Below are 21899 nucleotides of genomic sequence, written 5' to 3'. Positions count from 1 at the left end.
CCTACGCACCACGAGCAACTTGGTGGAACCGCGTGTGCCGGCAAGATTCGCCAGGATGATTTTGATGGGCGTTTCGCTAGTCATGGCTGAGAACATCCATCAAGGTAATGTGCCGGAAACCGGCCACCCGCATCAATCGGCCCTGCTTCTGCAACTCTCCGGCACATAATGCATTGGAAGGAATGGAGAGGCCAAATAAAAGGACGCAGAAAAGTGCAGAGAGCGACAAAGAGGGATACAGAGCAGAAAAAAGAAATGCGTACTCGTGTAGAAAGTGCCAACAAACATGGCAGAACTGGGGCACTATAACGTAAAGCTATTCCAAACTTTTTTATTCCAATTCTGCAATCAGCCCACCGCGATTGCTCAAAAACTCTTTTGGACCACCCCCACTTCACCTGTCTGTTACACGACGTCACGAAAACCGTGATAGCTCCCCATCTGATATGACGTGTGCACACTTATTACGCATAATTTGACCGAACAAAACAAAAATAGTTATTTCTGATTCGACGCATTTTTGTGATTAGCCCTCGGCTATTGGTCAAATGTTTTCGGGCTGCACCCACTTCACCTGTCTCTCACGCGACGTCACAAATCCGTAAAAACTTACCGCGTCAAAGTGACGCGTACGCTTTAAAGATGCATTAATATGCGGAACAAAACTGAATTTTCTTCTGAATAGCCGCAGGCTGCCCCGTTCCGAAAGGAATAAAAGATGGCTGCCGCCGATCGCTCCGGCACTGGCTACTCGCCCCTGCTGGAGAGCATTGGTTTATTTGCGTGTAATAAAACTTTCTGCGTGGTCGTGTAACGTTTTCGAGAACTTTCGGCACGTTTGCGACCCCGTTCTCCCAACTCTTCTTTGCGGAGGATCCGTTTTAGCGCCATTCTTAAGCTTCCGTTGCATGCCGCCGCAATTGTCGACGAGCCACCGCAAGCTAAGTAAGAAAAACCGGTACAATCGCAGATGCTGGCACCACCCTCTTCATCCGGTTATCGATATTCAGTGCAGTGGCTCGGCCCCATCGTATCCCCCCTCCACTTGAGCATGCTCTTCGGCTCTTGTGAGCCAATTAGATAAGAGAAGCCGCTCAGTGCAGGCAATGTTATTCGTTTTTCAACAAACAAAAGTGACTTCCTATGAACGAGCAGAGCATTTGATTGGTCTGTACAGGCAACCCTGCGGGTGACCGCCCGGTGCTTGCGTCGGCGGTTACGCGAATTTGACGTCAGGAGATTGGAATAAAACATATTAGAATAGTTTTACGTTATAGGGCCTCTGGATCGCTTTTAATGAAATTTGTTGCATTTGAGAGAGAAAGTTAAATTTTAGTGTTTGTTGGAAGCGGAATTTCCATTTAGGGCCTGAACACTGTTCAAAATATTTTGAAAAACTCGAAAGTCCCAAAAAGTAGAAGCGCGACGTTTACAAACTAATAGCTCTGCATAAATTATATATGTCGCTGTTCTGTAAACGGCCTCTATTATAACAGTCAAAGCGGACAAATCTGATGTGTCAACTTGTATCTTGCGTGAATCGGTTACTTTGTCTACAAGGGTTCTCCGAAAGCCGTATTTCCATATTGCTAAATTTCTTGAGATTCATTTGTAATATAGCAATTTTTTCCGCTGTATATGTACTATTAGGTGCAATTCACAGAATTGTAATGTCATTTTTCATTGCTGAGTTGGAGTTTTAAACTTGATAGTATCGTTTTCTGAAAATTTGCGATCTTGGTCAATTTTTAATAAATAATTGACAACGTAAATGGCAAATTCGAAACCAGCAGTCACTAGAATTTTAGTTTTTCTTTTAAATGCAACAAGCCTCGTCAAATTTGTTGCATTGGTTGCCGAGAAAAACGAATTCTCCTTCTACATGTATTCAGGTGCGTGCACACGAGCTAAAGCTTCGTCTTAAGGAGGTCGAGCTGCAATGTGAGCCCCCCCCCCCCCCCCTCCCCCCCGAACGAACTTTCTGGCTACGCCACTGACCACGTGAACATGCTTTTGCATGCAAACTGCTAAAAGTGGCGGTCAATTTCGCGTTGACTGCTGCTGTTTCACCTACAATGTCTACGACATGGCTTCGCTTTGAAGTGCAGATGCTAAAGGTGCCTTTCAAGCATGCCCTGACGACTTTTATCTCATCACAGGGCCCGTCATCCTTCTAGGTGGCTGCCCAATAGAGTATTTTGGGCCTTCTGACATTAGCATTATTTATCTCATTGGGCTGGAAATAACAGTAGGGGCAGCACAACTGCACGCAAAGCACAATGTGCTTTGGCGTGCACATTGGTGCGGCTGTCACTTTCCCGTTGACTGCTGCTTTTTCGTGTGAAGCTGGACACTGGCTGCCCGAATGAGCATTTTGGGCCCCACATAGTTATTCAGGGTTAACAACTGTATTTGCATTTAGATTTTCCAGCATTTCAGCACGTTTCCATGCCAATACTTTTATATTGAGCACGATCTGTGCAGGACGTTGCTTTTTCAGAATTGGGCTTCCATTAAAAGGAATACGTCACCAAATGAACTGCTTATTTATTTGAGAGATGACGGCAGAATGCTTGGCTGCTGCGAACCCACCGGCAAGATTTTGGTAGCCCTAATAAGGGCTCTTCTTTCATTAATAAGAAGCTCTTATGCTTCATCGAGTGGCTCAATGCTGGACAGCTCGCAGTCAGAGTAGCTTTCTTCACTGTCATCTTCACCCATTTGGATGATGATGGGTTGGATGCGGTCACTTCCAGACGTATCAAGCCTGAACTTTGCCTCCAGGTCCATCACATGGTGAAGTTTCTTCCTCCAGTCTTCTGCCGTTATGTGCTTGATTTTTTCCCTCAAGACGTCTTTGACCATGGACAGCTTGACGCCTCTGTTGTCCGCAGCTATGCCATTCTTTACCTTTGCCCACACGAGCTCGATAGAATTAAATTCCCAGTGGTACGGTGGGAGCCTGAGTACAATGCAACCGGCCCTTTCAGCTGCATTGTCTACGATGTAGCTCAGAAAGAGTGGCTTTACAGATGCTACCAACTCAAGGAGCTGCTTTTTAACCACCCTTTCGCTGTAGGTGATGTGTTTGCTTTTGAGTCACTCCTGCATTTTTTTCCTTCTTCCAAGCTGTTGTCGGCAATTTCTCTTCTAGCCGGGAATGGTAAAGTGCATTGCCCAAAATAATGACGCTACCAGCAGGCAACTTCTGCAGAACGTCATTAAACCATCTCTCGAAGTGATTGCTGTCCATTTCTTCATGGTAGTCGCTTGTTTTTTGGCCTCGGACTATATCTAAGCAGCCGTCGACGAAGCCATCCTCGCTGCCAATGTGCGTCACAATCAGGCGCTGGCCTTTTCCAGAAGGTTGTTTCAGACCCGTCGACAGGCCATTTGCTCGAGCGTATAGGTGTCCGCGCTTCTGCACCACGATGTCTGTCCACACGATCGACCCAGTGTGCACCGCGGTCACACATGTCTCGTCCAGGAAAAAGATCTTTTGGCCTTCTGCCCATAGCGCTCCACGTCACGAAGGTAGCGATTCCGCCATTCAGCGATGTCATCCCGGTCGATCAGCAGCGAATTGCGGCTCCTCTTCTTGTGCTTGAATCAGATCTCGACAAGCAGGCGACGCACAGTACACCGCTTCAGTGGTGGGAGATCCATTGTTGCGTGTGTCGAGGTATGTGTGGCTGGCAGGAGGTCTGGACCCCACTTCACGCAGAGTCAGAGACGAGGAGAGCTTTCTCGGTGAAGAATTCTTTATACAATGTTTACATGTTGTCGTCGTTATCAGGAGAGAGGCCAACAGAGCAGCTGCAAGCTGCTCAAATAACACCCCTCGGGCCACAGATTCCCCAGACAGTCCCTAAGGACGAAACAAGGTCGAGAGAGAGGGTCTGGGCAGCCTCCGTGGTCCTAACGCCACTCTCGGTGGCCGGAACTTCCTCAAACCGCGCTGCGGCGTCGGGCCTATCTGGCGGCCGATCAGAATGGTGCGCCGGGGAAGTTTTATGGCCCGCATAGGACAAAGGGAACCAACTGTAAGGCACAGGGTCGAAACACAGCTCTCCTTTGGGAACCGTCCCAAACACAGCGGGAGTCGTTCGTGTTGCGGGCGCTGCCGGACAAAGGAAGGGGGGTTGCATTGCTGCCAGCACGGAGAGGAGCCGAATAGCAGCCCGTGATCCGGTGGCCGCTTCCGTCGTGGACGCCGTGCAGCCGCGGGGAAAGCCGAGTCGTGCACATAGTCGTTAGCCCAAGCAGGGACCTTGCGGGGATGAATGCTGCCTCCACGGTCGACACACCATAGCACTCGCCTTCCGTCACACAAATCCCAGGGCACATACAATACACCATATACGCTTCGAGAACTCGTTACTGATCTTCTCGACCGTCGCTATCTCGTTGCGGTGAAAGAAATCGTGCACAGGACCTCAGTGCGCACAACGTGTCATACTTCGTGCTGCGTCTTCTTTTCTCCGTATTTCGTGGGCACTTTCGCGAAGGCGTCGACAGTTTGCCACCGGAAATATGCGAAGCTTTGACCTCCCTCCTCACCTTGAACACTGTTATTTCGCTGACACCGAGCATCTTGAGTTTGTAATGGTTGCGATAAATGCATTGTTTTATATAAGTACTTGTTCAATAGCAACTGATTCATTTGAAGCTCGGAACAGGAGTAGTAAATGTGCCGTGTACATGCAAAGACGCGCAAAAGCCAGAGCTGCTCTTTCTAATTTTGTCACTTGCAATGAATCTAAAGAGCAGACGACGGGCAGCGTTGTGGAAGGCAAGGGGTTATTTTTTGGTCGCGATCCGGCATGTGCTGTAGCACATGAGAACTCTACTAAACCAGTTATCAAAATACAAAAGTCTTTATTTATACCTAGAATTGCGCGTTTCAGAAGCACAATTATTTGAGTGGAATTATTTCAGTCACGGAGGCAATCGGACATCGCGCTTTGATCATCTGGGCGGGGCCTCCCCTTCTTTCTAAAGTTGTATCCGACTATAGTCGTTCCTTCTGTGTCTGCATTCTGTAAGTTCTTGTGCTACAATCCTCGAATCATATATTGACCATACCAGTTGTGTTGTCATCTTCATGCTTTGTTAAAACATGCATATGGCTTTTTATCAAAAAATGCAATTTGTCAAGAATCAAAATGAAGTATCTAGTTTTCACAGATTATATGCTTATCACGCTGTGCCACTGGTGTTGGCACTAACAGTGTGTACTCAGACACTAACAAGAAAGAAGCAGCTGAATTTCTTGCACATGCAAGGCGCTCACATCCCTCAGTATAAGACTGTATACTTTGCTTAAACTAGAAATACGCCTCAGGATTTCTGCTGTTCACACCAATGTCGACATGACAAAAATGAAGAGTGCCCGAAATTTGCGTTCATGCGAACAGTGCATAAGCGCTCCCACATTTCACGACAGCGCGCATGTACTCATGTAACTTTTAAGCTGTTCCTTATATTGCCTTAATCGATTATAAACACTTTTATAGCACAGAAATAACTACTGAAAAACGCACAAGATACGTGAACGAGGCAGAACGAGCCGGAACCAAAACTCGCACGCAACGCTTATGCACGGTTCACTTCGGCACATATGCATATTGCATGAAATGAACACTTATACGCCTAGCACCACTGCGACACATTGCACGTACACATCATAGTACACTTACGCCTCGTAAAAGTAAGAACCCTAGCGCTCGAACGTTCTGTACGTGTTAGCGGTCACCAATGAGCATCGCAGCCGGCAAAACAGCTCACACGAAGCAAGACACAAACAGCACATTACGAATGCCTGCAATGAGACGACAATCAAGCTCATCGCTACACATCGTGTCATCACTTCTGAAACACAAACCAGCCCTGCACAAACGTGCAATCTTCGTATCGATGAAGCGCGCACACACAACACCTACGAACACCATATGATGAGGTGGGCGATCGCAATCTTTTCATTTTAGCGCGTTCCGAACTAGTGTCATGCTTCGAGTGCATCTGTATGCGATGGCCTTCGAGTTTGCAATGCACATGCAAAAAACGGCCTAAAACACACGAAATAGGCGGCTTCATTCCTTCCGATTCTCGCGTAAACACAACACACATCCGTCTGTTTCCTTTGGCGATCGCACGTACTGAAGAGGTCAGGAAGAGCACAGCGGCTTGCTGCGTTCGACAAATAGCTTTGCAGCTGCTGAATAGCTCTTGCAATGGTCACAATAAACCACACAAAAAACAAACTGCCGCTGATGCCTTGGGGCCTAGGCCTCGCGCTCCGCTTCGCTACGAACCAGCGCCATGTTTATGCGGTCGCCGCACGAAGGCAAAAGTTCACGACCGCCTCTCGTGACGGCACGTCGGCCATTACTGGCGGACCGCTCGCTTGCGGTGCGGCGTGCGGCCATGGGCGGTTTGAGCGTAAATGGGCCCTTCGACTTCATAGGGAACATGACGGTGACCGCGACGGCAGGAATGCGCCTGGGGTGTCCATATAGTTGCTCTCGCAACAATATAATAAGAGTATCCGGCAACTGAAGTGTCCCGTGGCCCATCACATTCCGCAAAAAAAGAATTAACAAAATCGAACCTTCACCACGCGACAATTCGCTGCGCCGCAACAATGTCTTTCCTTATTTTGTGGGGCGGGGGCACCGAAATGAAAAAAAAAAAAAACGCAAAGGAAAGCATGTTGACCACAATCGAATGCCTACTTTGGGCACCTAAAGTGCCTACAGAAGGAATATCGAAGAAAACGTGAGACGCTTCCTCCGCAGAGAACCATACGCATACTGTGTGGTATCCTACACTGGTGAGACAAGACTTTCCAGAGAGGTTGCGCTCAAGCGAACGCGTGACAGTGCGTCGAGTCCCTACAGTGATGGCGGAGAGCAACCATTGTTTCTTTTTCTCGTCTGCTAGCCAGAATGCGTCCAAAACTCTACCTGGTGAAAACCCACTCAGCCAGAGAAAAACGAACGCGCACCGAAGTGCGCCGTGCGGTGGTCGTAGCAACACGAGCAAAACGCATGCGCTCAGGCTGGCTTTGGCAGCCCGCGGACAGCGAGAACCAGAAAATTGAAGAGGCTTGATGTGTCCTCGCGAGTGAGAGTCAAAGTAGAAAAATAAATGTGAATGTATTTGCGCTTTCTGGCTTTAGAGTCTTTAGGGGCTTTGGCGCAAGTGAAAAAAATTTTCAATATTTTTTTTTCTCACACGACAGCACAAATGAAACACCAAAACGTTGCGTCTCATCGGACCTGGCTGCGTGCTTTGTCAACTTGGCTGATGATCTGTTTATTTGGCTTGTCTTGTTGTATGTTCGGATGTACGACTTTAGAAAAGTCAATGCACCTTTGCCGTAAAATGTTTATTAGAACATTAAGCCCACAAAGTTTCGGAATTGAAAATCTAAAGCAGGACTTTGGAAATGTTCATGTACCTTTCGCATCAAAAGTTTATAGAACTTTATACCCATAATATTTCGGAATTGAAATCCATGCGCTCCGTAGATTCCGCGGCCTCCGCGAGATGCCGCGACAAGCCCGCTCACCATCAAAACGCCCTTGAAACCTTGTGCTCGGATGGGGCTCCTTGAGTTATGTGACTCCCGGTGTATGGGCGTTGCCGTGAAATCCAGCCCGAGTTCGCAATGTGCGCGCTGAAATGTCTTTCCGAGCGAGAAAAATGCATTCTACACAATATCCAGAATGATTTCCGGCGCCGGGAGTTGTTTTGGTCGGCGGTGCATAGACAGTACGAAAAAATTTGGGGGGAGGGGAGGGCAGAAGCCCCATAAGCCCCCTCCCCTGGCTACGCGCCTGCATACGAGATTACTGAATTTTCCTATTATCTTGAGCTACAATCCGCGATAAAAGAGGCCGAAGCCGTGCCCACCAACTATTTGGCCATATTACAACACTACAGGCTCGACAGAGAAGAAAGCATGATCCTTAGACGCCTGCAAAGTAACACGTACGCTCACGGAACTAAATATATCGCCTCTACCCGACGCTCCACGGCTACCTCTGCCCGTTCTGCAACGTACCCGACACTCTGGCACACTAGCTTCTGGATTCCCGTGGCAGGAACGCAGCGAAATGCAACCGGAAATGGAAGCAAAACGAGCACAAGAAGCCAACCACCTATCCGAAACGTGGGAGACCAAGCTCGCCTTCTGGGACCTGGAAGACCAACGACAACTCGTCGCCAGGGCCAAGAGGGCAGCCGAAGCCAGAGGGTGCCTGGACTAAGGAGCCTTCCCACCTTCGGATGATACCGGGCCTTATTCGGGTCACTGTTTCGAAAAATAAACGTTCAGTTCTCTCTCTCTCTCTCTCGGCTTCTTTCAATACCATTGTCCTCCGATTTTGTTTTCCTCAGTCGCCTTTCGTTTGCAGTGAGCAGCATTGAAGTAGGGTATCCAGCCTTATCGAGGCGAAGCCCCTGCTCAAGGAACGCTTCACTCAACTTGTGCTTGCAAGTTGTTAGTTTTTCTCAAAGCCGACTGAAAACAACCCATGGCGTAGACATAGAAACCCAGAGGTATAGCGCTTGCCATAGCGAGGTTGTCTACCAACCCGGTGATCAAGTTTGGGTATGGACCCCGATTCGCCAGCGCGGTTGGTCGAAAAAATTACTGCGCTGCTACTTCGGCCCCTACAGTCCTCCGTCGCCTCAGCGAGATGACGTTCTCCCTGAAGACACGAGTCAGCGATCCCGTCGCGTGCAGCCTACGGATGCTGTCCATGTGTCCATGATGAAACCTTACCACTCACGTTGAAGAGGGAGGCCATCCTCACTTTCACTCGCCTTCATGCCGCTTGTGTGGCACTTTCCTCTTCACAAACTTTATCAGTGTTGCCCTGTATGTGCTTCGTTTCTTTGCTCTGTTTCGCATTTGAAGTATCGAGACGATGCTTTCTGGAAGGGGCTAATGCCACAAGCATAACAGTTGGCTGTGTAGTGGGTTTGCCGCTTGTGCAGACGCTGAGGGCGACGACGACGAAGACGCTCTCTCAGTGAAGGTGTCGGATGGGAACTGTCTCCTTCCATTAGATTAAACTTAAGAGTTTTTGTCATATATACAGTAACGTGACTATATTCTATTGGACCCTAACGTGCGGCAGCATGGCGTCGTGAGTCGGCGTCGGGTTCCTTCTGTAAGCCACCCTGAACGCCGTGATCTGCGTTGTTTCTTCCACTGCCGGTTGTAAGCGAAGGTTACGTATGGAAAGACCGCATCCCACGTCTTGTGCTCAACGTCGACGTACTAAGTCCTCACTCCTATATTGCAATTCACCGCCGTGTTGCTCAACATGACCATATATATACTGGTATATTATTGGCCGTGCCACGGGTAGAGCCAGTCAATGTCAGGCTATTCAAATTCTGCATACATGCATGCATCCTACAGTGTCTAGTTTGCTCAAGCTCTTATGTTGACAATGAAGTAGTTGTCTCTCTCTTTGTCTATTCTTTATTCTGCTTGTTGGTAGTGTACAGCTTGAGTACTTTTCTAGCGCGTGCTTTGCACACGTGTGCGGCGCTTATGAGGTCATACTGAGCCCCGCAATAGGTTATTGTGGTGATCCGAGCGGGCAGCGCGGGCTTAGCGTAGGCTTGTGCCCGAACGAGGTTTAGTGGGAGTGGCAAAAGATCCGGCAACACAGGCGCGAATGCCTCTTGTATGTGCAGCAGTGATGACACGCACCCTGAAGCACGCGCACTCAAATCACGGCAGAAGAGTTATCCTACAATTACAGTTGAAACACGGTTTAATGAAGTCATTACCACTCTCGAATTATTTCGTTAAATCGGGAAGTTTGTAAAACCTAGAAAGAAATTTTTGGTCCTTCGAAATCTAAAATTCTAATGTAGCTACATGCAAAAGCTACCACGGCAACCTATTTGCCGTTAATCCAGCCACCTGTTGCATAAACTATGAAATAACACAAGCAACCACCGGCGCCCCTACCGGGGCGGCGTTTAGACCGCAGTTCCGTGCATAGGCGCGGCGTCCAGCCTCGTCAAAGTAAAGCTTGGGCCGCGACTACGTCACCTAGACGTTTGATCGCGTTAGCTTTATTGGGCACGCTCGAAGAAAGAAGTCTCTGTCAAAATTAGAAAGAAATCACCGCTCTCTTACTCATCTATTTCAGGAAAAACTTCGTTGAATCGAGTTCGGCCAAGTTAGTTTCGATAATTCGGGTTGATGACAGCGTTAAACCAACCCTATGGGTACCTGCAGAGGAATGGAAATTTCTTCGTTAGATCGGGAACTCCATAAAATCTGGTTTCGTTAGATAAAGTTCTAACTGTATTTCTACCTAAGGAAAGGAGTGCCACCAATAACACACGTGTATGCGGGGTTCCCTGTCGTCCGCCTTCTGTGAAAGGGCCGAAATTCAAGCCGAGCTTCTCAGTATCACCCCCTGTGTAAACCTATGCTATGAAAAGCAGTAGTAGCAGTAGCAGTAGTAATCTGAGAAAACGGTCGATAATAATAATCACTCAATCACTCATTCACCATGCCCAGGAACAAACGTAAGGTCCGAGTAATGGCCCCTGCACGCTTGCATTAAAAACCAAGACACAAAGCAAACCCACCAAAAACTACAGAGTAATATAGGTAAAAAACAAGGAATAAAAAGAACAATTATGAAAAGAGGAGCCTACGTACTACAAAACGTAAGGCAAGTAAAAACGAAAACGGCAGTTTAACACTGTGCGGAACTCAAGAAATAGGCTTATAATCACTATTATTTAATCTATAATCATAAAAATTAATAATAAACGTTTATTAAGAGTGTCTAGCCACACCTACGAAGCCTTTGCACTGCACACTTAAAGTTAACACACAAAGCACAATCTACAGCAAAATTTGAAGGATGCTTAAGCTTCACCTTTCGGAGTGGAACGCGATAGCCTTCAAAGATCCCTTGCTGCTTGTCACGCTTCCCGGCAACCGCAGCTTTCTCGTGGGATGGATGAATGGATGCGTCCCCTTTGGAAAGGGGCGGTGGGTTGCGCCAGCAGGCTCTTATCATTATATTGCCTAAAGTCCCACCTATGTTAAAAAAAATCACGAGACATTCCACTTTGTGAAGGTGGATAAGCAGTGAGTCTGTTTAGCAATCGAAACAGAGGTGACAGAATTTTGAACAAAGGTAAGAACATATTCTCCTGAGCCGTGGTCGTCGTGACGATAGCTAGGTACACACATTGTCGTATCACCCCTTTTATTAAATGCGTCCGTAACGTACCTCATATCCCCATAAGCAATGGTTTATACCACCGTAAATAAAAAAAAATTTAACGCGGCCTCCCCATTAGGACGAGAGAAGCGAAATGAAATTCTACACTGGACTCATGAGCGGCAATGGAGCCAGCTGGGGAAGAAGACGCTCGAGCCATTGCTGATAATAATAGTTGATGATGATGATGACGGCGAAAGTTTCCTCTTCCCAATGAATGTCTCATACCCCCCTTAAAGGGAAACTAAAGCGAAACATTTAATCAGTTTAAACTAATGAAACATTGTTTCAGAACCCTGCAGGTAGTCATTTCAAAAAAATAGTTTGACTATTAGATGAGAAAATGAAGGTCGAAGTATCAGTGTTTGAATTTCGCGCCGGAACCCCAGCGCCGGTACGTCACCGTGACGCCAGGGATACCAAAGTATGTTTTCGCATTTGGGCCGCGTTGGCTGGATAAAAGTTCCCGAAACTTGCCGTGTTTAATGTTTGGTTCATTTAGAACACAATGTAGCCAATCTATACCGCTCTATATAATTAGTAGGCCCCAGAAGATGCCATCAAAATCCAAGACGTCACAGCCACCAAGTGCGGGAACCTAGGTACGCGTCACCACCCGTATTTCGTTCGTGCGCTTTTTCTGGCTTACCAAACGTCTCATCCTTGTAAGAGTGGTGTTTTTGGTGTTGTAGAACGGTAATTTACTGATGCAGAAGAAATCGTTTTCCACGTTAGTGTCCCTTGAAGCAATGAGCGGCAACGGAGCCAGCTGTGGAAGGGGACGACGAGCGTGTGTCACCAGGGGCGCGCGGTTGCGCCGCCGACGAGCTAGTTCGGGGTGCGTTCGCCGACGACGGAAATGCCCTAGCTGTATGCAGCTTTGCTGTAAACAGAAAAAAAAGGCAACGAATCCACGACGAATACCCATCACCATACTTCCTGAACCTGTATTCGGAACTTCATTTTTGTACGCCTCCGTTGTTTATCGTTTGCCTACTTCCACCAATCATCCAATCGCCTCTTACTAACCTCTAATACGGACATGTTTGCTTTCCCCCTGCTCTCGCTGAACCCAAGGCCATCCAGGAGGCTAGAGGTGCCTAATCGACCGCTGGGCAGATATATTCACATTCTAATGAAACATGCTCCATCGTTTCCCTAGCATTACCATAGCCATACACATGCTTTTTCTTCCTTGCTGTATTTCTCTTTATAACTGCGTGTTCTAAGGCATCTTAACCTCGCTTCGAAAACTAATGAGCTTCCCTTTGAGTTATCATAAATTGTTGCTTGCCTGATTTTGTTTTTTCCTCCCAAGAAGTTACTCACATCACGTTTCCTGTCCATTGCCGCCACCTATAAGTTTGTCTCAGCCTCTCTGACTTTCCGCTTGACGTTCTTTGTTGCCATGTGGCTTACCATACCGGTAGCATACTTGCTGGTAAGTTTCCTAGTTCTTTTTCTCCACTGTGAATCAATGTTTTTCCTGTACAGATAACTCAGCACTCTCACAGCCCATTTACTTTTTTCCATATTCCTCAATCGTTCTTCATAATCAATTTTACTCTGAGCTTCCCTCACTTCAAAACTTCTCCAGAACGGCACGCGCGTTATCAGCATAGAACAATTTACACCCTTCGGAGTGCCCCTTCTGATAACGCGCGTGCCGTTCGTCACTGGAAAGTTCCGGGCTTGCAGCGATAAAGAAAGGAAACGCATCAAGGCAGATGACGATTATTGTTGTGTGGCAGAAGGGGCAAGCCAAAGGGTGTACACTGGTCTTAGAGTGTAAGAGTGTAGAGAAAGAAATTCAACAAGAGGGGACACTCTTCAAAAACTGGCAACAGGAAACACGTCACACCTAGTTTCAACTCCATCCGTTAGTTGACGCGAGCATCAGAAAAAAAGAATGTGAAATAAACTTCCAGACAACGTTTTATTTTTTTATTTCCCACTAAAAGTGAAAAAGTTTTGCGTGTAAATGAACTTATATTTTGCAACTTATTTTTGTTGCGTTGCCTAGCAACAAGCTAGCGGCACGCCAGACGGGCGTGCATACGTCATGCGCCAGACAAGCCGCAGGAGTGAGCGAGGCCGGCTGCGCATGTGAAGCTCGCGTGCTCGGCGACCCGTCTCTTTTGGATGTAGCCCGTTTTTTGGGCTCCCGGCGTTCTCTTGTGTTCCGTCTGCATTTCGACACGGCACCGCTGCACTACTGGACTACAGCAAGGTGAGGAATTTTGTTTGACAGTCAGTGACGCACTTCAAGCACATTTAGGCTTACTGCACAAAACTGAACCTATATAGTGACGCAGTTATCGAAAAACAGCTCCGCAATCCAAGGCTAGTTAATATGAGTAAATTACTCGTACTGGGAGATGTTTGAGACGCTTTCTATGACCCGAAGCATAATTATAACTTATTCCGGTAGGTTTTGGGCACGCTCGCCGCACCTGGCTTTCTAACGAAAAGCACCTTGGCCGTGTGACGCAGTTTCGCGTGTACTGAATCTTACCGGGACAAGTATTGGCACTTTCTCTGCCCCCAGACATTATTTTAACTAATTTCACTATTTTTGGGGTACTTTTCAAGCACAGTGACCGCGCTCGGCGTAGTGGCGCAGTTAGCGAAACGCAGCTCGGCTGTGTGCCGCAGTTAGTTTAGCGTGTACTGAATCTTACTGGTAGAAGTTCGTGACGCATTCTCTGACCCGAAAAAGTATTGTAATTTATTTGGTAATTTTTTTGTATATGTTGAGGCATGCTCGCCGCGCCTGGGGTCGTGAAGCTGTTAGCAAAAAAGCAAGCCGTTCACAGTGAGTTAGTTTTGCGTGTACTGAATTTTAGTGGGACAAGTTTGTGACGCATATTATAGCCCTGCAACAACATATACCTTATTTCGGTACTCACGCTTGTCGAAAACGCGACGAGCGATTGCAGAGAGTGATAACACGGGAGTGTTGCATGCGCTGGCAGGACGCGTAAAAGATAACACGGAGGAGCTCAAGAACATGACATTTATGTATCCTGAGCGACTGAAAACAGCCTTTGGACCCACGAATCTGTCTCGAGTGCGACTAGAAGGCTTTCTGCGAGCGTGTAACATGGTCTGGCTGAGCCTGTGTTGTAGCCACCTCTGTGTACTTGGCGTACCATCGCGTCGACTGAGGCCAAGTTGTTTTGGAAACGCGCAGTCACCCGTGTATTTGTGCACTTAAAGTGCAGGAAATAATGCCCGGGAAAGGAGGGGTGCTTGAAAATAGGACGTTTTGTTCAACTTTTATGGCATTGTTTGGGAGGAGTCCTTGCTGCGAAATGTACGTAAAAGTGAATTTATCTGTAATGCCGCTCATGCACCACTTACGCACGTTTAACCTCTACACGCAATACTCCTGTTAGGTGAATATACCAAAATGATACCTGCTTGTAATTTACTTTCAGCTGATGGCATCCGGTGGAGCTTCGTACGGCAACGAGTGCTGCTTACCTGGTGCCCCAACTTTGGATGAATGCTGAAGAAGCCCGGAACGAGTATTTATATACAGCAAAACAAACATTTCAGCATTTCAGAAGATGTCTTGCTTTTTCTTTATGAAATTGCACCTGACGGATTCGGCGGAGTCTTGTTAAGGTCGTTCGCAATCACTTTTACTAAATAATGAAACGATTCCACGCCAAGGCCACGCGGAGTTCAGCAGAAGCGAAAAAAAAAAAAAACGCCGCGCAGGACAGCGGAGCCAGTGCGGCGCGTACCAACTGGTGTTCAAAACGCGCGCGCCCAAAACCAAAACCGGAAGGAGTTAATACCATCCGCTTGGTGTGCTACAGTCAATTCGGCCGCTGGGCTCTGTGGGAATGTCCGCTCCTGTTGAAATTTCTTTCCGTATGGACAAACCGCCGAAGCGAGAGAGACCGGCCGCGCATCTGAGCGTTGGACTGTTCGGGCACCCGTCTGCCTGTTTTTCTATTTTGGGATTTAGCCTGGTTTGGTGGCCTCCCGGCGAATTCTTGCGTTCCTTCGGAACTTCGACATGGCGCCACTGCACTATTGGACTACGGCAAGGTGAGAAACTCTGTTCGACAGTCTGCGACGCACTTCAAGCAATTAGGCTTACTGCCCGGCATCTAGGCTAGACTTGGTGACGCAGTTAACGAAAAACAGCGTGGCCGTCGTAGAGCAGTTAATTTGAATTAATGAATCGTACTGGGAGATGTTTGCGACGCTTTCTGTGAGCCCCAATATTTAACTAATTTCGGTAGTTTTTGGGCACGCTAGTCGCACAGGGTGCTGTGACGCAGTTTCGCGTGTACTGCATTTTACTGCGGCAACTTTTGGCGCTTTCTCTGACTGCCAACATTGTTGAAACTAATTTCATTACTTTTTGGGCTACCTTTCGAGCGCAGTGGGCGCGCCTGGCGCTGTGACGCGGTTAGCGAAAAGCAGCTCGGCCGTGGTGCGCGGTTTCGCGCTTTAATGCACTGACATGTTCATGGCGCTTTCTCTGACGCCCAGCATTGTTGAAAATTATTTTCGGTACTTCTATGTTACCTATGAGGCCCGCTCACCGCGCCTGTCGTGAGGCAGCGAAAAGCAGCTCGGCCGTGGTGACAAAGTTAGTTTGGCGCGTACTGAATCTTACTGCGACAAGTTTGTGGCAATTTTTATATCCCCGCAATAATTTAAGCCTTCTTTCGATACCCACGCTTGTCGAAAACGCGACGTGCAATCGTCAGGAGTGATAACACAGGAGTGCGTTGCTTGCGCCTGCAGAAGGCGCAAGAGATAAGCCAAGGAGCTCAAAGGCCAGGAACTAGCAACTCGAAAATTTTGTCTTCTGAACGGCACCCACGCATTTGTCTTGGGTGCGAGTAGAAGGAATTGTGCGAGCGTCCAGCATGGTCTGGTTGAGAGCCTGTGTTGTGGCCACCTCTGCATTCGTAGCGTACTATCGCGTCGGTTTAGCAAAGTTCGCGAAACGCACCGTAGCCCGCGCATTCATGCAAATAAAGTGCAGGAAATAAGTCCCGGGAAGAGGGGAATGCTTGGAATTAGAATGTCTTTGCGGTATGCACGGCATTGTTTCGGATGAGTCGGGTATTTTGTACGCCGTGTGTGTAAATACGAACTGCTTTTTTTTTTTGTAATGCCGCCCATTAACCACTTTCGCACGCTTCGCCTCTACACGCATTATTCTTACATGTTAATACCAAAATAACACTTGCTTGTAATTTCTTCAGCTCACGTCGTCTGGTGGAACTTCCTGCGGAAACTACTGCTGCTTACCTGGTACCACAACGTTGGACGAATGCACAAAAAGCCCGCGACGAGCATTTATAAAGAATAAAACAAACATTTCCTCATTTCACAAGGTGTCTTGCGTGTTTATGAAATTGCACGTGGCACATTATCGGTGGAGGCTTGTGAAGATCGTTCGGAATCGATTTTGCTTAATAATAAAATGATTTCGCGTGAAGACCGCGCGCGATTGAAGTGTAAAAGCAAAAAAAGAAAGGAAACACCAACGGAGCCGGCGTGACGCGTACCAGCTAATATTCAATACGCGCGCGCACAGAACCGAAACCGGAAGTCTGCTTCAGGTATTAACGCTGACGGCTTGGGGCGAGGCAGTGGCGCCAAGCTACGCTCCGTTTGCGGCGGCTGGTGCGATATGTTCGGCACAAGACTGATTGTCCGAAGCTGACAGACGGTTTATATTTTAATATAGACCCGCTGTGGCGTCCAAAGGTGCGAGCAAAGACACAAGGCAAAATACAACAGCTGTACGTTGCTCCGCTGCGAATTTAACCACCGTTATGTGTAAATCTGGTTATATAACATCCCTTGCACTTGAGACATGTCATCTAAGGGGGTCTTATCAGTTGCCGAGCTAAAAGAACGGGTCCCTTATGTGTGCCATTGGTAACGAACCCAAACCTCTGGAAATCTCAGAATTAGCACTACAGAATGTAAATAAAGGTGTTTTCAGCAGCACAGCATGTCGCTACATTGCCTGAATGCTAATCCTATGAACATCAACAGTCCTCTTGAGACGGATTCCGCCGCGTTTTTTCTGCTATTCTTGGCGGCGATCACCACGAACGCATTGCCGTGGTTGTCCATTGAGTTTGGCATCACTAGAACACAGCCGACATCTAAGGCGCAAGGCAAAACAATCAAGTATGATGGAACTAAAAAGCGCTCCAGTCGATTAGTGACTGGTGCGGTCTAAGATGGGGCGCCACATAAGATTCGCCTATCCCGTCTTTCTTTCCGCATTCTTTCAACAGTTCGTGTCCAAAGGAAAAAATAGGTTCACAGGAGGCTCGAAGTGATTAATTCAGCTGCTTCCCTGACGAAGGCTAGCCTCTTGTCGAAACGCAGTTTGCCTGAAGCGACATTCCGATTTCTACAACTGATAATGAACAACAGTTGAAACATAGTTCTAAGGCTCGTTAGGACACTATCAAAACTATATCACTGACATATGCTGCGCCGAAGATTCAATTCTTTTAGATTGGCATTCAGTACTTCAATCTTTAGAATAAGATTGTAATAATTAGCCCTAACCAGCTCTATCAAAATGCTTGGTCACTTGTCAATCACCTCATCAAAAGATCGACAGTAGCGAGCGACTCAGTGCGCCAAGAGAAAAAAATTATTTAGTAGACAAAGCACGTAGCAACAGACGGTGCTCTAGCCTGAGTGACCCACTACAATTTCCCGCAAACAGCGCTGCAAATCTATGTATAGTAACGAAAAAACACTAAAGGGTACCCATAACGGGGATGCAATAGGTACGAGGTGCTCCGGGGTATGTGGAAAGGTTCCAGGAATTTGGAAACGCGGTTGTTTGCTTGAAATCAGGGGTACAAGCAGTACTCGATGGCAACAAGTGGGGCGCCTCGCACTAACGGGAAGCTGTGCAGGGTGACATGGGCTGGACTAGTTTTGAAGTGAGGGCAGCTCACAGTAAAATTGATTATGAAGAACGACTGAGAAATGCGGAATAAAGTAAATGGGCTGGGAGAGTGTTCAGGTATTTGTACAGGAAAAACATTGATTCACAGTGGAGGAAAAGAAGTAGGAAGCTTACCAACAAGTATGCGGCCTGTAGCGCGAGCAACACTGCAACAAAGAACGTCAAGCGGAAAGTCAGAGGGGCTGAAATAATCTCATGGGTGGCGGCAAAGGAAAAGAAACCTGCCATGAGTAACTACTTAAGAGGAATAAACGAAATCACGAAAGAAAGAATTTATAACTCAAAGGGAAGCTCCTTACTTTTCGAAGCGGGATTGGGATGCCTAAGTAAAACTCTTGCTTGCACTAGTTGCTTCATGCTTGAATTAGTAAAGGCAAGGCGCAGAAGAACAGGACTCGAGAACACACACAAGAAGAGCAAGGCGCCGGTCCTGTCATGTGTGTTCTTCTTGAGTGCTGTTCTTCTGCGCCTTGCCTTTACTAATTCAAGCATGGGATGCCTAATTAGAACACGCACCTATAAAGCGAGATATAAGAAGGAAGAAGAAGCATGTGCTTGCTGCGTTAAAGCTAGGGAAACGACGGAGCATATTTTATTAGAATGTGAAGACAAATGCCCAGTGGTCGATTTAGCCACCACTGGCCTCCTTGAAACCCTTGGGTTCAGCGAGAGCAGGAGAAAAGTAAACATGTCTGCAATAGAGATTAGTAAGAGGCTATGTGAAGATTGGTGGAAGAAAAGTAGGGAAACGACAAAAACGAAGACGTCCTAAAGCAAAGTTCACAATGGAGGGTCAGAAAATTTGGTTGAGGGAGTTTATCGTGGGTTTTTCATCTTTTTCTTTCTTTTAACCTAGGTAGGAGATTAGGCAGTATAATAGCAAGAGCTTGGTGGTGCAACCCACCGGTCCCGTTCCAGAGGGGACGCTCATAACATCCATGCATCCATACTAAACTAGGCCCCTTGCACGGACCCAACATATATAAGTGACTGCAGAGAACCATTGTGTTGGTGTTGCGCGTTTGGTAGACCTCACGTGATCCTCCGTTCGGAGCTTGCCACGAAAGCGGGTGCACACCATATCGCATCATTGTATCTCCCACAGATCGGCAAGCGCGGGTGTCGCAGCTCCTCCTGCTGCTCTCCATCCCAGGTCACGTGCTGTTCGTGCTGCTCATCTTCGTGATCAGCGACTCCCACGTCCGCCTCACCGTAGGGCTGGTGCTCTCCTACCTGGTCGCCTCTGTCGTGCTGGTGCGTACGGTGAATTAATGAATTTCCTATTCAACAATGGAGGAGGGTGAGGAAATGGCCGCGAAGAAAGCTGCTTAAAGTACCTTAAGCTCCGTTCCCAAGATACGACACCGAGGCAGGGCGCAAAAGCATACACATGTAATAAAAAAATAACGAAAGTGACAATCAAGGCCTAAATTAAGGTGCGGTATATCACCACACATAGAATAAGCGCCGCAGACACATGTACTGAAGGAATGCTTAAACTGGTAAGGTGTACTGTGCATAGTTATCAGCGAGATTCGAGCAAGTGGCAGCAAGATAGGGTTACAAGTGTGATAATTGCTTTTGACACGTCAATGTCAAAACTTATCAAGATGTCAACATAAGATATTTAGATATTGCAGTGAAAATATTTGTATAAGCATAAAGCAATTACTTAATAAATGATGCCTGCAAAATCCAAAGTTCAGCAGGAAACTATCGATAGTCTGTCACAGGAAAGACGACGATGAGTGGCTCGCGCACGAAATCCGATTGCTATAGAGAGTGCTTAGTTGAGCGATTCTTTCGGCTCTGAACTCACTCACTGCGACAGCAGCATTCTGACGCAGTGAGGACGAGCGTTTTACTTTTGCCTGCTTGCTCTTACTCAGCATGATACCCAGGGACGTTCCACAGGTAAGTTTCGTCATTTATTTTCACACGGACACCTTATTGCCAAAAAAAGTACACCAGGGCATCATGGTCTATACGCCTTGCAGTATTTTTCCACACCGTCGCCACCGACATTGATGCATTTTTCGCATCATGCAATCATTAAATCACTGCTGAAACTCTGTGCCCTGCAATTCACGGCCTGAGACATGACCTCTTCACCGTACACGATCTGTAGGCGTTCATGGATGACAAATGCGCTAGTCCCACGCGCCCATCCATACCAGATAACAGCAGCCACTTCCACTGGCGAACGCGTTGTCTGCACACATCTGTCGGCCATCGTGATCAGTACTCGACTAACCACGCCTGTCTGCTGCTACTTTCTCTTCTGCACTCTGCGTACGCTTCATTCCTCCTCCGTTGACGCTCCTTCCGTCGTTAAACCAGCCACGGACGTGGATTCTTATGGGGATTGTTTGTTTCACCTGGTGTACCATCATATCTTTCAGAAAAGTGACGAAACTTACTTTAGGAACGTGCCTCGCACTTCCCACCTGCCACGTGCGAATGGGCAGAAGTCGGAGTACAAAACATGTAATGAACCAAAAAATTCACCGACTATAACGATACTCCCTAATGCGAATTTCGAGCGCAGCTGTTTAGGCCTTTTGAATCCGCGATATATTATGGCAAAGAATTTGATTGTGAAGGTCAAGGGTTCTCTCAGCTGCTGCGCGGAGCCTCTGCTCAGCAGCGACAGACTCAGCAACTCCACCAGTTGCGTCGCTCACAGTCTTGAAAGAAAGTGAGAATGCGTGGCTCGTGCGGAGTGCATTCCCCAGCGGCGGCGGCACCGCAGGCGAACTAGCGCATGCGCAGTGGGTCCGAAGAACACGCCAGCGCATTGTTTCTGCGCGCATGCCTGGTCGTGCCGGCACTCCGCTTCGCTCATCACCCTTTTCGCTGCACCCTCCTCTCCGCTTTCGTATTCACGTCTTTCATCGCCCCCTGCGCTCCGCGTTCCTTTTCATCTTTCGCTGTGCTGGTTCGTTCGGTTGCGCCGAGGCTCGCCGTAGGAACGAGCGCTTAAGGGCTGCGCATTCATAAAAAAATCATGAGCCATTCCACTCTGCGAAGATAGATGACCATCGAAGCCGTTTAGCATACGGCGTGACACAAAATTTTGAACACAGATACGGACTCGTTCACCGTGATGTTTATATACATTCGCGTGGATGATGGGGCCACCGCCCCGTGAATTCGGAGGAAACACGCGTAACGCTTCGACGCGACCGCCACCACGGGAGAGCGGAAGGAAAGGAATCGCGAGCGCTTGGAACGCCGACAAAGAGAGGGCAGTGCGAACGTAGAAATGGCCGACACGGGTCAAAGTGTAGTAGGTTTAATTTTGCCGGCGGGACCACCGGAAAATATTACGCAGCCGAATTCTGATATTTGCCGAACATACATTTTATAGATCATCAGTAAGATATCCCTGCGTAGTCCAGAGCTTCGGTGGCTGAGTCGGCGGAGCATAGCTACGGCTCGTTCTGCCTTTGTTTTAATATGTTCAATGTGACTGCACCAGGTGAGTTTGCCATCGTAAACGACACCAAGGTACTTGAAGTCCAAAATCAAGAATTTCTGTCTTGGTGTCGCCCTGGCTTCCCCCCCCCTTCCTTTTCTTTTATTTTTTTTTCTCTGTGCCTTTCTTTTCTTTTGTCCCCGCGCTAACACTCTTCGGCTCTTGT

The 21899-nt window shown here is 47.7% G+C and overlaps 1 protein-coding gene and 1 long non-coding RNA gene across 2 annotated transcripts in view; both read left to right on the top strand.

Annotated features, from left to right (window-relative positions):
- The window catches only part of LOC126523405 (solute carrier family 41 member 1-like), a 155120-nt gene that overhangs the window by 84375 nt on the left and 48846 nt on the right, over window positions 1–21899 (top strand). Inside the window, exon 5 of the mRNA XM_050172027.3 lies at window positions 19361–19509. Within this exon, the coding sequence (XP_050027984.1) occupies window positions 19361–19509 (149 nt within the window). The remainder of the gene's footprint in view (window positions 1–19360; window positions 19510–21899) is intronic.
- On the top strand, window positions 14813–16787 carry LOC129382681 (uncharacterized). Its single transcript, XR_008610717.2, has 2 exons — window positions 14813–15338; window positions 16514–16787. It is a non-coding gene; the product is annotated as an uncharacterized lncRNA (long non-coding RNA).

This window comes from Dermacentor andersoni, chromosome 6 (genome assembly GCF_023375885.2).
Source record: "Dermacentor andersoni chromosome 6, qqDerAnde1_hic_scaffold, whole genome shotgun sequence".
NCBI lineage: Eukaryota > Metazoa > Arthropoda > Arachnida > Ixodida > Ixodidae > Dermacentor > Dermacentor andersoni.
Note: the sequence above shows the minus strand (reverse complement) of the source record. Positions and strands in the feature narration are given on the sequence as shown.